The 16,092-nt window shown below is 39.9% G+C and overlaps 1 protein-coding gene across 7 annotated transcripts in view; it reads left to right on the plus strand.

Moving 5' to 3' along the window:
- The window catches only part of OSBPL6 (oxysterol binding protein like 6), a 329,956-nt gene that overhangs the window by 258,177 nt on the left and 55,687 nt on the right, over nt 1–16,092 (plus strand). For 5 of the 7 annotated variants that reach the window (XM_077448099.1, XM_077448095.1, XM_077448094.1 and 2 more), the window contains 2 exons: nt 13,290–13,427; nt 13,954–14,041. In XM_077448099.1, coding sequence (XP_077304225.1) covers nt 13,290–13,427; nt 13,954–14,041 — 226 coding nt within the window. The remainder of the gene's footprint in view (nt 1–13,289; nt 13,428–13,953; nt 14,042–16,092) is intronic. The other 2 variants (XM_077448100.1, XM_077448097.1) reach the window with 1 other exon arrangement.

Below are 16,092 nucleotides of genomic sequence, written 5' to 3' on the forward strand. Positions count from 1 at the left end.
CATAGTTGGGACATATTCTCTAATGTCTGAGAGGACAACCACAGTTTAGACGTCCTCCTGTGACTTATAGGCGAGGTTTGGCCAGAAGAGCTTTGGCCATACGTCTCCTTTTAGTTGTTTAGGCTGGTGGGGTCCAGAGGGATCAGTAGTGTCCAACCTTTTGACTTTTCTGGGCCATATTGGAAGAAAAGGAATTGTCTTGGGCCACACATAAAATACACTAACAATAAGGATAGCTGATGAGAAGAAAAAGTTAACAATCATTGATATAGATCATGTACCTCTCTGAGTAAAAAGGGTCATTTTCTTTTGTAATCTTTGTTATTAAAAAAGTAAGAGGGCAACATAAAACTAGTATATCTGATACGGTTTTTGATAAACTAACACATCAATATTTGGTTCGATGGATTCATATATGATGAACAGCAATTATATAGATGAATAGCAATTCTCAAGGTGCTCCTCAGATGTTTTGGTTCTAATTTTGCCCTTTGTGTGCTTCATCCATGAAAATACTTGCTCACAAATATGGTTGTTGCCAAAAAAAAGATGACCTGAATAAGGAGTGATTGTGAAGAGTGTGATATATTTCTTTGGGGAGATAAAACATATAAGTCTTGTAAGGAGACACTGTTCAATTTTTTTTTTTCTTTGGCCACATGTGTTTGCTAATTGTAAACACATTTTTACAGATACTGGAAAAAAAAAAAGAGGTACGTTTATGATTTTTTGTTGGGCCACATTCATAGCCCTCTTGTGCCGCAGGTTGGACACCCCCTGCTTTAGAAGTAAGACGCAAGAGGGGTGGGACTTTGAATGAAGCACATGGTAGCAATTGAGTACAGTGGTGGGTATAAAATTATTTAATATTCCATAAGCACATATTTACATACATTAATAACCATATACATAGAAATACACACTTGCATATTGTCGATTTCTAAAACGGTGGTAACTGATAATAATCGCTTCATTCAAAGTCCCACCCTCTTGCTTCTTTCTTTCTTATATTGACAGGGATGGAGGGACATGACCTTACCAGGCCATGGTTTCCTTAAGGCCCCTTTCACACTGGGGTGGTGGGTGTATCAGCGGTAAAGTGCTGCTATTTTTAGCGATGCTTTACCGTCAATTTCGTGGTGCTAGTTGACCGCTAGTGGGGTGCTTTTACCCTCGCTAGTGGCCAATAAAAGGTTAAAACCACCGCAAAGCGCTGCAGCAGCACCGCTATGCTGGCGGCATGCCCCATTGATTTCAAAGGGCAGAAGTGGCGTATACACTGTTTCTTCACCGCCCAAACATGCTGCTTGCAGGAGTTTAATGTCCTGCAAGCGCACCGCTCCAGTGTGAAAGCACTCCAGCTTTCACACTGGAGTCGCAGGAGTGACTCTTTACAGGCGCTATGCAGGCGCTATTTTTAGCGCCGTAGCGCCTGTAAAGCACCTCAGTGTGAAAGGGGTCTTAAAGTCCCAATTTTCCCGAATTATAGTAACCTCTTGCTTTAGAGGGTACCAGTAAAAACAGGGAGAGATTGAAGATATGAGTGAGAGAGCATAGGATAGGTCAAGAGGGTGATTGTAGTAGATGGATGTTTGTTTAGGCAGGTGTCTGACAAAAGTTTGGGGACCTCTTCTGTAGTAGCAGGGTCAAAAGAGGAAAGACAGGGTATTTTATCTTGTTTTTGAAGCGATTGTCCATCTCCTTGGCAGTGAGTAAGTTAGTGGGTGGGGATCAAAGTACAGAGTTAAAGGTAGAGACTGCATGTCAGGGTATTCATGAGTGTGATGAAATAAGTTGGTTTGGCAGCAAGCATGCAGGAATTGTACTTTAGGAGGGCAGATTTGTATAGGACAAAGTCTTGCAGGGATTTCGTTTTACACCATAGTCGCTAAAGAGCACGGCTACATCTCTTGAGATCTCTGGTGTCGTCAGTTTGCCAAGGTCGTAGTGGTTGGGGCCTGATTCTGTCTGTAGTTAGAAGAGAGAGTGCATCCAGGTGAGGATGAGAGTGAACTATTGTAGACCAATTTGGCCAGGTTAGGGCAGGAGAGGAAAGGTGCCGCACATAAACACCACAACAGTGCTGGGACAAGGTCATCGGGTGCCCAGGGCAAAGATGCCAAAATGTGCCCCCACCCTGTTCATGTTGTGCAAGCTTACGGGATCCTACGCCAAGCAGTCACTTGCTTGTCAAAATCACTGTGCAGCTCCTGATCTGTCAGTCAGGTTTTGTGTTGACCTGGTGGGACACCTATAAACCCCCATCAAGTGCTTAGTTTTAATACTGGGCTCATGCTTGTGTTGTCTCCTTAAATTTTTAAAGTTTGCTATTTACTACAGTTTTTGAGAGTAGATTCATGCCATGTGCTGGATGGGGGAGAGGACACAGCCCACACTGCTTCCTGGCACTCTCCTCCTGTCTTCGCTGCTTCCAGCGCCTGACTGACAGCAGTAGTGATATCACTGTCACTACTTCTGTAACAGAAGGAAGGCACCCCACTCCCTAAACCAGGGATATGCAATTAGCGGACCTCCAGCTGTTGAACTACAAGTCCCATGAGGCATAGCAAGACTCTGACAGTCACAAGCATGACACCCAGAGGCAGAGGCATGATGGGACTTGTAGTTTTGCAACAGCTGGAGGTCCGCTAATTGCGTATCCCTGCCCTAAACCATTGCGTCCAGGGCAACCACCCCTTGTTTCGGCCCTGCCGTGGAAGAACAAACACAGTGCACACTGACGGGCTACACATTTGGCTGTAGACCACAGCAAAAGATGGACTGCACATTGATGTCCAGCAAGACGGATAGAGGTAGATAGCCTCAAGTTTTTCAATGAAAAAAAATTATTTCTAGTGTATTAATCGCCTTGCATTTCCACTTCTTTTGCAGTGTCATAGTGGTAATTTGGGAACTGTACTATTTTCCACATACAATGCGGTTTCAGTTCCTTTTTAATGTCGTTTCTTCTCCATAGCAGTGTACATATTTAAATGAAGTAGTTGTCTTGCTTCAAAGCAGCATAACTACAAGGAGTTGGTCATCTTATTAAGACTGCAGAATTTTGAAAAGCAGATGTCCCTAAGCAATATTGACAAAATAATTGCAGTATCGTTGTTGGTGTGATTGTTCTGTGATACTAATTGGCTTACTAGAAAAAAGCTGCCTGGGAGATTTTCTCCGGAGCTGAGTAGGGAAATGCTCTGCAGTAATTAGTCTGCATCATTATCTCTAAAATTTGTTGGGATTGTCTTTGAACAAGTAATAAACATTATCTTACTAAACTCTGGTGGATAGAATTGTAGATATTCGCTAGAGATAAACCTCATACCAATACATGTTTACCTAATATGCGCAAGGTTGCTTTATAATATATTTACCTACTCTAGCAAAAGCGTGCTGGACCGGTTTCTTGAAACAGCAATGTTTAAACAAAATTCTGTTCTGCCATCCCTGTGTTTTACACACTCCTACCACAGTGTACAGGACATTGGATGACCACGCTATTTTATGATATAGGCCTCGTATACATTTAATTAGAAAAAAATATAAATCGTTTGTTTATAAACATTAAAGGTAAAATGGAACAAAAGCTATTACAGTTTCTCTTTTATAAAAACTGCAAATATGTGCTTTGCCTATTCACAAGAGCACAAGGAAGAAAAAAGAATGTACTATGTCTTTTGTGTTTATTTCCTGATAATAATTCACAGTCAAGTTAAAGGTATCCACACTTGTGTTCCTATAAGTGCTTGTAGTAACTTTTACTCAACTAGGTTTGCCAGAAGGGCTGAGGTTGTTCCTAGAAAGTAGGTGCAGAACAGAGAACCCAAACTAGTGGCTCCTTTAGGGGTAGCGCTAAATAATGGACGTGGTATCATGAGTGCTTTCATTACTTAAAGTAACCACAAACTGTTCTCATAATATGTTTGTCATTATGGGCCTTTAAATTATTTAACAAAAACTACTAGGGTGGAAGAGCAACTGCTCTTCCACCCTTGATGGGGGTTTATAGGTGTCCTAATCCTTGGTATAGGTGTCCTAATCCTTGAGCCCCCTTTGTCTGGGCAGCTTGGTCTGCATTTAAATGCATTACTGGCTTTACATATATGCATGTGAAATCAAAGAATTTGTATACAGAATACTATCATTACAATTATTAAACACATGCGGTTATCAGAATAAAATATTTATTGTTATAGTGGCACTTTAATTAAAGCCTACAATTTTACCAACAGAACAACAATTAAGAATGACTGATTTTGTAATATATCTATTCTGCGACTCTTCGTGGGGCAAATTATAACTGGGCTCTCAGCCCACAAGACATTATCTTTAATTAAATGAAAGAATCCAAGCAGCTTGTTGTATAGAAGCATGTTTCTATATCAAGGCAAAATCCAATTGCAGAATTCTAGCACTCGGTATAAGCACGGTTTTATGAATATATCACTTCTGAATCAGAAATCTAAGGCTACACACTGAGACTCTCTGATGTCATATCATATTTTTAGCAAGGACACAATTCTTTGCCTGGAAACAAATCTAGTAAAATGACTATTGTCTGTGCTTTATAGCTCAACTCCAGGATCGCCTGGAAATATTCCCAAACCATTTAACACTGACGGGTTCTTACAATGGTCAGTTTTTATCAGTTCTCGTCTAAATCTTGTCAGTTCATTTTGATAATGTCTGACAAATGTTCTTTGAAATTACTTCAATAATTTACTTGCTTTTAACATTTTTGATTTTGGAATAAATGGAATTTCCCAAACTGTGCGCGAGCCCTCAGTTCTGGCACTAATCTCTGAAGGTCCGGCAAGGTATGCCGGACCTTCAGAGCAGATGCGCCGGTGACCTAACTGGCTACACGCAGGGTGAATTTATCCCAGACAGTGCGATAAGGCTTACCTGTAGGTAAAAATGACCAAGCAGGCTTTACTACTGCTTTAACATTTTATATGTGTTTCAAATGACCAAAGTAAACCTTTCATTAAAGCTGACCATTAAATTATTATTATTTTTTTTTTTTTTTAACCAGCCAGCGTGCTGATCAAAACAAAAATGAACATATTTCCCCATCCATGCATTTTGAGGTGAATAGAGGAATCCTCCCTGCTGTGCTATTGTATTCTGATAATGGGGACTCCTATCAGAATACACTGATCGGCGATGCAGTGCAGATTGTAGGAAACTGTTTCAACATTCCTGTTCAGGAGAAGCCGATCATTAGATGGACTTCTTAGGTTGGAATGGTCATAGATGTATTGATATTCTGCCAGTCCTTGCTGAACAGGTCAATTTTCTCATCTATGATCAGCTTAAAGGCCCGTACACAGGGGCCGAATGTTGGGAGACGATGGCCGGTTAAAAAAAAAAAAACGTTCAACATTCGGTCTGTAAGACAGAAGCCACCCATTTGGCTTGTTTCTGTCGGACATGCATGCTAGAAAATCGGTTTTAAGAATGCCCCCCTTACATTGAGGGTCATAATGCCACAGTTACAGGCAGTTAAAAAGATCATTGTCCTCATGTCCCTGGCTCTGCCATGTGATGTTTGCCTGGTCAGGCATCATTAGATGGGAGGTTAGTTAGCCACAGCTCAAGGAAACCCTAGCAACCTCTGGAAGAACTCTTGAGTTCCATGGGAACCCTGGTTGAGAATAGCTGGTGTATTGTTTTCAACGAGAGAGTCCTTGCCCGGTAGACTTTCCAATATGGCCACTCCAATGTTAGATATGTGACATATTAAAAGTTATTTTTTCTTTACCACGAACACATAAGATTTATCCTAAACTGATTGCTTTCACGTGTACGTAAAAATAAAAAATAAAAAAAAAATTCCCCTTTATAGGTACAGCCTTGCTCTGCCTTTGTGAGAACGTTCTTGTTCGTAATGTGTGACAACTAACAAGTTGTCACACTTCAAAAATCTAGCAAAGCATTTCCAAACCAGAGTTGAGTTTGTTAGGAAGATTCATTAGAAAGCTTGTGAGTGCAGTGGAAATCAGTGGTGTGTGCAAAGCTTAATTCTGCATCTTATTTCCAAAGTCTATGTCTTTCCTCCATCTGAGCACAATCCGTCAAATCGTGACAAAAGTTGAAAGCTCTTTGCTATGAAATTTTGGAACTGTGTCCCCCACTATTGATATTTAAATGTTTAATCTAAAGCGACAGGTTCATTAATCATTTTGGCAAATGGTATTGAATTATTGCCCAGCCTAATAACTGTTTATTTTAATTCCCTGGGCATATAATATAATGCTTTACCTTGTATGTAATGTTGCCTAGTAGGGGAAAAAAAAAAACTACATGTAGTGACCTGCATTTTTTTTTTTTTTACATAAGTCACAACTAGGGCACATAGAAACCATTGTTTCCTATGTACCAAATTAACACTATAGCACTGGTAATATGCTGTGCAAAAAAATGCAGCACATCGGATGGCAGCACAGGTCAATGCATTGCACAGTGCTTAGGTGGAGTGTACTTAAAGTTGGAAAAAGAAAAGTATATAGATTTCAGATTGCAATGCACTGGAATGGAGCACCTAGAAAAACTGAGAAGGCATACTAAATCAGAGCATTTTTTGCCGCGGTTAGTGTGAACGGGTCCTAAATCAACCATTTATTTGGGCAATAATCCTTCATTCCTACAATAAAGCTCAACTAAAGATCTATATATACAAATACTCCTCAAACATCATGGATTGTACTGAGGGGCATTTGAGGGAGGGGCAGTACAGGAGCCAATCAGGTGTGCTGCATGCACATATGCTGACAAGGAGCATGTTGGCAGGAGAATAGACCAGAGGGGATGATTTGTCAAGATTTTCCCCCTTCACTGTCCCATCACAGGCTGGGTGGTGGCAGGGAGATAACCAAGCTGTGACTACAGCAGAGAAAAGTCTGATCAGCACGCTGGTTGTGCTGTCTGGCAGGGCTCTGTAAATCTCAGGACTGGATGGGCAGATTTACATGGCCTTTGACAAGTCACTTCATAGCTAATATGCATTTTAATTATGTATTTCCCTGCTTACCTAGAGTTCAGTTTTAAAGGAAGTAGCAACATATGTGTGTTGTGTCGGTAACTCCAAGTATTGAGACCAGAGACAGCCAAGCAACTAGCATTTTTAGGAGGTCAGCAATAGAAGGCCCTGGATTTCTCTCCCCCAACACTGTGAATATAAATTGGCTAATTTCATAAGGTGGTGAAAAAATGATGTGAGGAATAATCTTGGCAATCAGATGTCCCCTTTCATCAATGTGCTGCAGTGGGAACAGTTAACAGTAATTGGTTGCTGTTTGCTACTGCACTATGCACATTCATCTTTGCCTGTATGAAAGGAGTCCAAAACAAATTGCAACCACATGACTTCCCCTTTAAAAATAATTTTGCTGCAATCTGTTATAAATGACATATAGAACTTGACCTGTAAAACACCATTGGTTTATTGAGCCGCCTTTTCCTCCTTAAGCCTGAAACTTTTTATATGAACTTTGGAAATGTAACAATATGGTGACATTTGGTAATGAAGGCAGCCCTCTCTAGTTCCTGAACCGGAATTTTCCTTTTTAAGATACAGAACACATTGTTAAAATGTGAATCCTGCCCAGACTGTTTGTTGCTGTGACAGTCTGTTTAACCTTGATCTTACTGATATTCAATCCACCGCTTTTGTATAATGATATACAAAGATTAATTTTATATTTAATTTCATGTTTAGTTTAGTTATTACTTATATTGTAAATGTACCATATTATATTTTTAGAGTGGAATAGCAATTATCACGGATGAAATATAGGCATTACTACAGTGCCCTCTAGTGGACTGCTGAAGCTATGCTTGCTTCCAGTCCTTGCATATTTCACTGCTTTCAAGATATGACCTTTTTAATACTTGAGTTTGAATTTACTGGAAAAAATCTAAGTTATCTAGATGCAATAACCGTTCAGAAATGGGTATTAGCCACACACCCTTTCTGTACAATCTCTTTTTAGTTTTACCAACAACTACAACCGTGGCCAAAAGTTTTAAGAATGACACAAATATTTATTTTCACAATGTCTGCGGCTTCAGTGCTTTTGGATCTTTTTGTCAGAGGTTACTATGGTATACTGAAGGATAATTACAAGAATTTTATAAATGTTAAAGTTTTTTTTTTTTTTGACAATTATCTTAAGTTTATGCAAAGAATTAATATTTGCAGTGTTGACGCTTCTGATGGCAGCTCATTCTTGCATAATCAATGCTTGGCGTTTGTCAGAATTTATGGGGGGTTTTTTTGTTTACCCCCACCTCTTGAGGATTGACCACTTGTTCTCAATGGGCTTAAAGTGACACTAAAGGTATTTTTTTTTTAAATAACAAACAATAATGCATAGGATGCATTAAGGTGAAAAAACACAAACCTTTACAACCCCTTTAAGGTCTGGGCATTTTCCTGCCCATGGACCCAAAATTTCAATGTTTTGTTCCCCAAGACACTTGGTTTTCACTTTTGCTTTATGGCAAGGTGCTCCATCATGCTGGAAAATACATTGTTCATCCCCAAAATGTTCTTGGGAAAGAGAAGTTGCTCTCGGAGGATGTTTTTTGACCATTCTTTATGGCTTTGTTCTTAGGAAAAATTGTGAGTGAGCCTATGCCCTTGGCTGAGAAAAAAAATCCCACACATGAATGGTTTCAGGATGCTTTACTGTTGGCATATATAATAAATGCATGGCGCTACCTTACTTCCTATTGAATATAAATTGATAAATTCACATCAATAAAGTGAAATATATCATGAATGTGCAATCATATTATCGTAATATTGTGCAAAATCAGCTAAAATTAGTGCAAATCATTTTACGCTGGCAGCTTCCTGATAAATCTTTCTAATAGTGGCATTTTTAGGTAGGAATTTTTGGGTCATGGGCATTAGTATTTATCATTTACTGTTGGCATGACACAGGACTAATGGTGGTGCTCACTTTTTGTTCTCCGGACAAGGTTTCATCAGATAAATTTACTTTACCGCAGTCCAATCCCTTGTGCCTTTTGCAGAATATCAGTCTGTCCCAATGTTTTTCCTGGAGAGAAGTGGCTTCTTTGCTGCCCTTCTTGACACCACACCATCCTCCAAAAGTCTTCACATCACTGAGCATGCAGATGCACTTAAACCTGCCTACTGCCATCCCTGAGCAAACTCTGCATTGGTGATGCCGTGATCCCACAGCTGAATCAACTGTAGGAGACAGTCCTGGTGCTTGCTGGACTTTTTGGGATTAAGTTCATTTTCATGGGAAAGCGGGCTTTGCAATTAATTGCAGTTCATCTGATCACTCTTCATAGCATTCTGGGGTATATGCAAATTACCATCATAAAAACTGAGGCAGCAGACTATGTGAAAATGTATATTTGTCTCATTCTCCAAACTTTTGACCACGGCTGTACATAAGTAGTTAGAGGATTTACTTGGTTGGATGTAAACTGAATAGATTTGTAGGTGGACTACGTAAATTGTTCTTGCTGACTCAAGGAGATTGCATAAATTGATGTGTGGGCAGCTCTACTGAAACTGCAAAGTAATGTTAGAGCACAAGTCTTGGCTTAACCCATACTGTTATCCAGCACATGGTACAGTAATACAATTCCAATAAGGAAAATATTAAAAGCAGTTATATGCTTAAAGGGGAACCCCACTCAAAACACGTCTTCCATTCTTGGATGGGGTGGGAAAGAATTAGTGCCTCTTTCAGGTTTTAATTGCCTTCATGTGAGAGACTCACTCATACTTTCTGTCTTTGGTGAGCATTTGCACTGGAACATGTTAAAGAAAAAGTTATCAGAATAGTAGTAGAGGGAAACTTTCTAAACTGAGACACCACTTCTGGTGGCAATTGTCAAACATTAAATGTTTCCTTCTGAGCAGGAAGTGAGGAAAACAACTTCCCTAATATCTGATATGCAGATGACCGCCAGAGGGAGCAAATTGACAAACCTGTTTATTAAATCCAGTAGGGCAAATATGAAGCAGTAAGTTAGTACAAATGAGTTACTTACAAATAAGTAGTGTCAAAACATTATTTTAGGTAAATTCAACAATACCGATTCAAAATGTGTACTTGTTAAATATACACATTTTTTACAGTTTGTCAGTTGTTTAGTAAGGGAGGACAAAGGTGATCTGACGTACAATAACTCTTAGTGATAATTTCAAATCAGTGTAAGATAATGTGTTTGGTTGCCATGGATTCCTGCTTTTTTTTACACATAATCATTAGTTTATTATAATGCTGAATATGTCCAAATGATAAAAAGGATTTGGTTCCAAAGAAGCTAGAACTTCACTAATATCACCAATAGCATTCTAAAATTCAATGTAAATGTTTACCGTTAATTAGGAAACTATAATTTAAAACTCGAGGAGTGGGTAATATCCTAGTTGGATCATTTTTGTGCAGACTGCATCATATAAGATGCATGAACACATAATGCTAATTTGCTTGGTTAATGTCACAATAGACAAATGTTTCCAAAATTAAAAGTAATTCTGAAATGCTTCATTTCCTATAATACAGCTGCTATGCAGTGCTCCCTTAGGCAAGTATAGGTGGCCACTATAGAGGCTCTATGAGCTACGTCTGCATCAGGCTGAACTTGTCAGTTGTGCGGAGTACAGTGCAGAGTATGCACAAGTTACGTGATCCTTGTTGATGTGACATCCAGAGTAAATCTTGGATCTAGCACACAAGTGTTTGTAAATGTCTGCAGTATCAGTGATGAGTACACTAAATCTGCACCTATTACCAGTTCCTGCAGTGTGTGGATACCAATACTGATGAGTGGTGGATTGTTGTGTGATATGGATCCATATCCAAGTACAGTAGCAATGAAGATATGTCCCTTTTCATGTACAGTGCCTTGCAAAAGTATTTTGTGAAGCAAACAACAAATAGGATAAAATAACATAAAGTGAATGTGCATAACTATTCACCCCTCCCCCTAAAGTCAACACTTTGTAGAGCCGCCTTTTGCTGCTATCACAGCCCCCAGTCACTTTAGATAATTCTCTGTGAGCTTGCCACATCTTGCCACTGGGATTTTTGTCTATTCCTCCTTGAAAAACTGCTCCAGCTCCTTCAAGTTGGATGGTTTGCAATTGTGAACAGCAATCTTTAAGTCTGACCACATATTTTTCTATTGGATTGAGGTCTGGGCTTTGACTAGGCCATTCCAACACATTTACATGTTTACCTTTTAAACCGCTCAAGTGTTGCTTTAGCAGTGTGTTTGGGGTCATTGTCCTGCTGGAAGGTGAACCTCCATCCTAGTCTCAAATCCCACACAGAGTGGTACGGGTTTTGCTCAAGAATATCCCTTTATTTAGCACCATCCATTTTTTCCTCAACCCTGACCAGTTTTCCAGTCCCGACTGCTGAAAAACATCCCCACAGTGAAACATGGTGGTGTTCTTTGGGTGATGTGATGTGTTGGGTTTGCGTCAGGCATAGCGTTTTCAATTTTAGTCTCATCAGACCAGAGCACCTTCCTCCATACATTTTGGGAGTCTCCCACGTGCCTTTTCGCAAACTCAAAACATGCCATTTTGTTTTTTGCTGAAAGTAATGGCTTTCTTCTGGCCACTCTGCCATAAAGCCCAACTCTATGAAGCGTACGGCTTATTGTCGTCCTATGTACAGATAGTCCAGTCTCTGCCGTGGAACTCTGCAGCTCCCCCAGGGTTACCTTAAGTCTGTGCTCCCTCTCTGATGCCCTCCTTGCTCTGTCTGTGAGTTTTGGTGTGCGGCTGTCTCTTGGCAGGTTTGCTGTTGTGCCATGTTCTTTCCATTTGGTTATGATCGAATTGATGGTGCTCCTAGGGATCATCAAAGAATTGAATTTTTTTTTATAACTTAACCCTAACTTGTACTTCTCAACAACATTGTCCCTTACTTGTTTGGAGAGTTCCTTGGTCTTCATGGCAGTGTTTGGTTAGTGGTGCCTCTTACTTGGGTGTTGCAGCCTCTGGGGCCTTTCAAAAAGGTGTTTATATGTAATTACAGATCATGTGACACTTGGATTGCACACAGGTGCACATCATTTCACTAATTATGTGACTTCTGAAGGTAATTGCAGTTGCACCAGAGCTTTTTATAGGCCTCATAACAAACTGGGTGAATGGCAATTATCAGTTTTTTTTATTTCTGAAAAAGTTTACTGTAATATATTTTTCTAATTTTACTTCACCAACTTAGACTATTGTGTTCTGAGCCATCACATATAATTCAGATTAAAAAATAAATAAACTAAAGGCTGTAATGTAACAAATAAGTAAAAAGCCGGGGGGGGGGGGGGGGTTGAATACTTTTGCAAGGCACTGTACTTACATAATTGTGATAGTGAGTTCAATTGCATCTATAATATAGGCTTGTTGCAGAGTAAAATGATGAGGTCATTATTTGTGGATCCCTCTGTCTGGCTTTTCAGACTGGTCTTGGTTTCAAGCAAAATACTCCCTTCAACAAGAATGCATTTAAACTGACCAGCCAACATAAGCTGAATGTACGGTGTTATGACTAATTATGCTTTTTTTTAGATGAGGCTATACTCTAAATTTTTACATAAATTGAATATAAATATGAAAACTAAGAATAAAAAAAACTTTCTTTAATCTGTTCTTAAGAGAAGCATAAGGACCCTACCGCATTGCTGCCTTCTTGGTTGTACTGACACAAACTTGATATGCAAAATGCACACAGCCCTGAAGCATATATAAAACCTTTTAGAGCAGGATACTCACCGCGTATACAAAAGTTCACGACTGTACACAAGTCTATGAAAACCCTAAACTGCTAGGGTTCTCTGCATTCAAGATTATGACAATTACACTGTACAGCTCAGATTGACCATTTGAGTGTACGCATCTTCTCCGGTGCTATGGAAGGATAGACTGCACCTGACACATTACACTGTGCTTTATACTGTAATGTTTCTGATTTAATTACCTAATCCAGGTTTAAAGTGATTCTCATGAATATGATATATTCTTAGATTTGATTGTGTCCACTGTAACAGGTGAGAGCTAGAGAACCGTAGCATTGTATTGGTATTTGCAACTTTCATGGGTTTCTGTAACCAGAGAGTCAGGATACTGTACATTCACTGTTTTTTTACGTTGCCCACATTTTCAGGTAAGTGGTTGTGTTTGTAACTGAGAAATACCCATGTAGCTGGGCCTATAATACAGATCCGTTTCTAGATACTTATAGCCCTGACAGGTCATATTTTTGTTTCCATTGCAGCCTGGAGAGCAAATGCATGTCAATCTGCCTCTGTCCCAACAGGTGTCTAATGAGGGCAGGATGTCCATGTCCGAATCGGTGTCTGAATTCTTTGATGCACAGGAAGTGCTCCTATCTGCCAGTTCATCTGAGAATGAGGTAAGTCATATGTTCTATCTACCAGACTGGTTAAATAATCAGTGATGTAGAGATAATGGTCTACAGAAAAGACCTCCAGGAGGCTTATTTTATATATCGGAGAACAATGAATCCATAATTGCCCAAAACGTATTTACCTTTTTTACTCAAATCTTAGTACGGTTTGTTGATTAAAGTTAGGAGACAATGGTGTCCTACAGTGTTCCATCCTTTCTCACTTGAATACCAACTGTAGAAGCAGTTGAGACTGCAAGGATAGATTTTAAACCTGCATAAGACCCTCAAAAAGCCTAGCAGAACTCAATCAAAACCAAGTTTGTTAGCTCTCTGCCTTACCACATAGTTTAAAGTGATTCTAAAGGTTGCTTGTTTAATTAGCTACTTTGTATACAAGTAGTCTGTCCAGCTTCATAAACTGATACAAAATTTTATATAGCCTATATTTGGATAACTTCATTTGAGATTTAAAAAAAAGGTTTTCTTTGCTTAAAGTTCTTTAACTTGGATATTTCTGACTTTCATGCAGGCATCTGATGACGAGTCATACATCAGCGATGTCAGTGATAACATCTCTGAAGACAACACCAGCTTTGCGGATAATGTGTCCCGCCAGAGTACTGTATCAGATTTTTTTTTATGGCATTATTTAGATATACATTGTTTGACAGTGAGTTTTAAGAACAAGCTGGAATAAAAATAAATAGGTGTTTTATGAGTATACAATTTTTGGGGCTTACAACAAGATGTAGGAAAAGTTAGACCCTGTTCATACTTGGAGAATGTACACAAGATCACAACGTTCTCTTGGCACACACAAATGTGCATCTTTTTTTGCAAGTTTGCTCTACATTTGTGTGATTGTTGCACATAGCATAGCCCATTAAAATGAATGAGCTTCTCTAAATGCGGGTGTGCTGTTGCACTTGCACAGGTGTGAATGGAGCCTGAGGTTTCAAAGTCGTCTGCTCTTTGGTATATCCTGTCCTGCCCTATGCATACTATGTCTGAAAGCTGACTCTTATGGGACCCACTTTGCACCCTGTTAGGTACCAGGAAATGTGGTGTTAATAATAAATCTGATGGCAAGTTGTAGAGAATTTCATGCACAATAAATTGGAACTTTATTTATTATTTGTGACTTACCTGCTCTGTTATCCAACCACACCACAGGCCAGCAGGAAAGGTGGGCTTCAAATGGTTGCCTCCAAGCTTGGCTTAGCACATGGCCTATGACGAACGGTGTAAGTGGTCCACTAGACAATCGATCGGTTTCTTGAAATTCCACAGCATTGCCACTCTTCCTTTTTTCCTTCTTTTAAAACTCCCACTATTCTTTTTCCTTTATAACGATTGATGTTTAATACATGTCACATCATGGGATCTGCATTGAGCGTTTCTTTGATCATGGTTAGAAACTAAATGTAAATACACATAAAATGCATGTGAAAATTATTTTGATATAACATTTCTTTAAACGTACATCACGGGACACAGAGCCATAGTAATTACTATATGGGTTATAGCCCACCTTCAGGTGCTGGACACTGGCACACCCTAAACAGGAAGTTGCCTCCCTAGATAACCCCTCCCATACCGGGAGCATCTCAGTTTTTTCACCAGTGTCTAAGGTGTTGGTCACGAGTGAAGATGTGCTGTGCTGAGCTCCACTGGAGCAATCCTTGCTGGGGCTAGCTATACAGCCAGATCCATTCAAAGTGTCTTTTAAGCCAAATTGAATGGTACCCAGGCCTTGTGTCCAAATAAATTAGGTCTTTGCTTGTAAACGTTTCTCTTTTTAGAGAGCTAGACCCCGGGATCCAGTACTTTTGGTATTAAGGCCATAACGTTTTACTGGTGGGGTGCTATTACAGGTCCAGGATTGTGGGTTCCCCGGTTCCTGAAAGTTTCTTAATGGAACCCACCGTGAAGGGTGAAGATTGGCTCTGTTGGTTTTACCACAGAAAACCCTGAGGCGGGAAAGGCAAGTGGAGTTTTCTAAGGAATTTTTAAATTTTCTTATGACATGTCTCCTTTAAAGTAAATGTTGTCATGCCTACGTGTCACCACTGGGGGCTGTATGGAGAACGTACCTTCTGATGCTTTGCTCAGAGATCAGTGTCACAGAAGCAGCAGACTTTTTTTTTTCCTCCGGCTAGCAGGCAGACCTCTGTTAAGTTTGGGGGGTTTTGCTTCCCCCCAGACACCTCCGCCTGGGCTGAACTCTTCCCCTCTTCATGAGCGGAGTATAAGGGAAAACTGAAAACAATCAGCCATACCGTTTTCTTTCACCGCTCCTACTCGGTGGCAACTTCCAGGTCCCTCCACGCCATCCCTCCCTCACAAGCCGATCCTGGCAGATTGGAGGCCTGTGCTTGCGTGGAAAAACAATTTTTTTTAAAGAGTAGGGGGGGCGCAATGTGAGGTGGGGGCGGGACGTGGCGTTGGCGTCTTCCAACACAGGAGTGTGTTTTAAAAAAATCAAAAAAACTCCATTTGTGCTGGCTGCAAATTTGTTAGAGAGAAAAAAGAGCAAGGAGGAGCATGAAAGAGGTTTTGGTGTCACAGGCATTTCCTATTTGACACATTTACTATTTACATCAGGCTGAGCATTAGTAGCAGCGGCAGTGGTTGGACTATTGCTCAAGCAGTGGATGCAATTTCTACT

This window comes from Lithobates pipiens, unplaced genomic scaffold (genome assembly GCF_037356315.1).
Source record: "Lithobates pipiens isolate NorthernLeopardFrog02 unplaced genomic scaffold, aLitPip1_a1.2 Scaffold_22, whole genome shotgun sequence".
In the NCBI taxonomy this organism is placed as follows: Eukaryota; Metazoa; Chordata; class Amphibia; order Anura; family Ranidae; genus Lithobates; species Lithobates pipiens.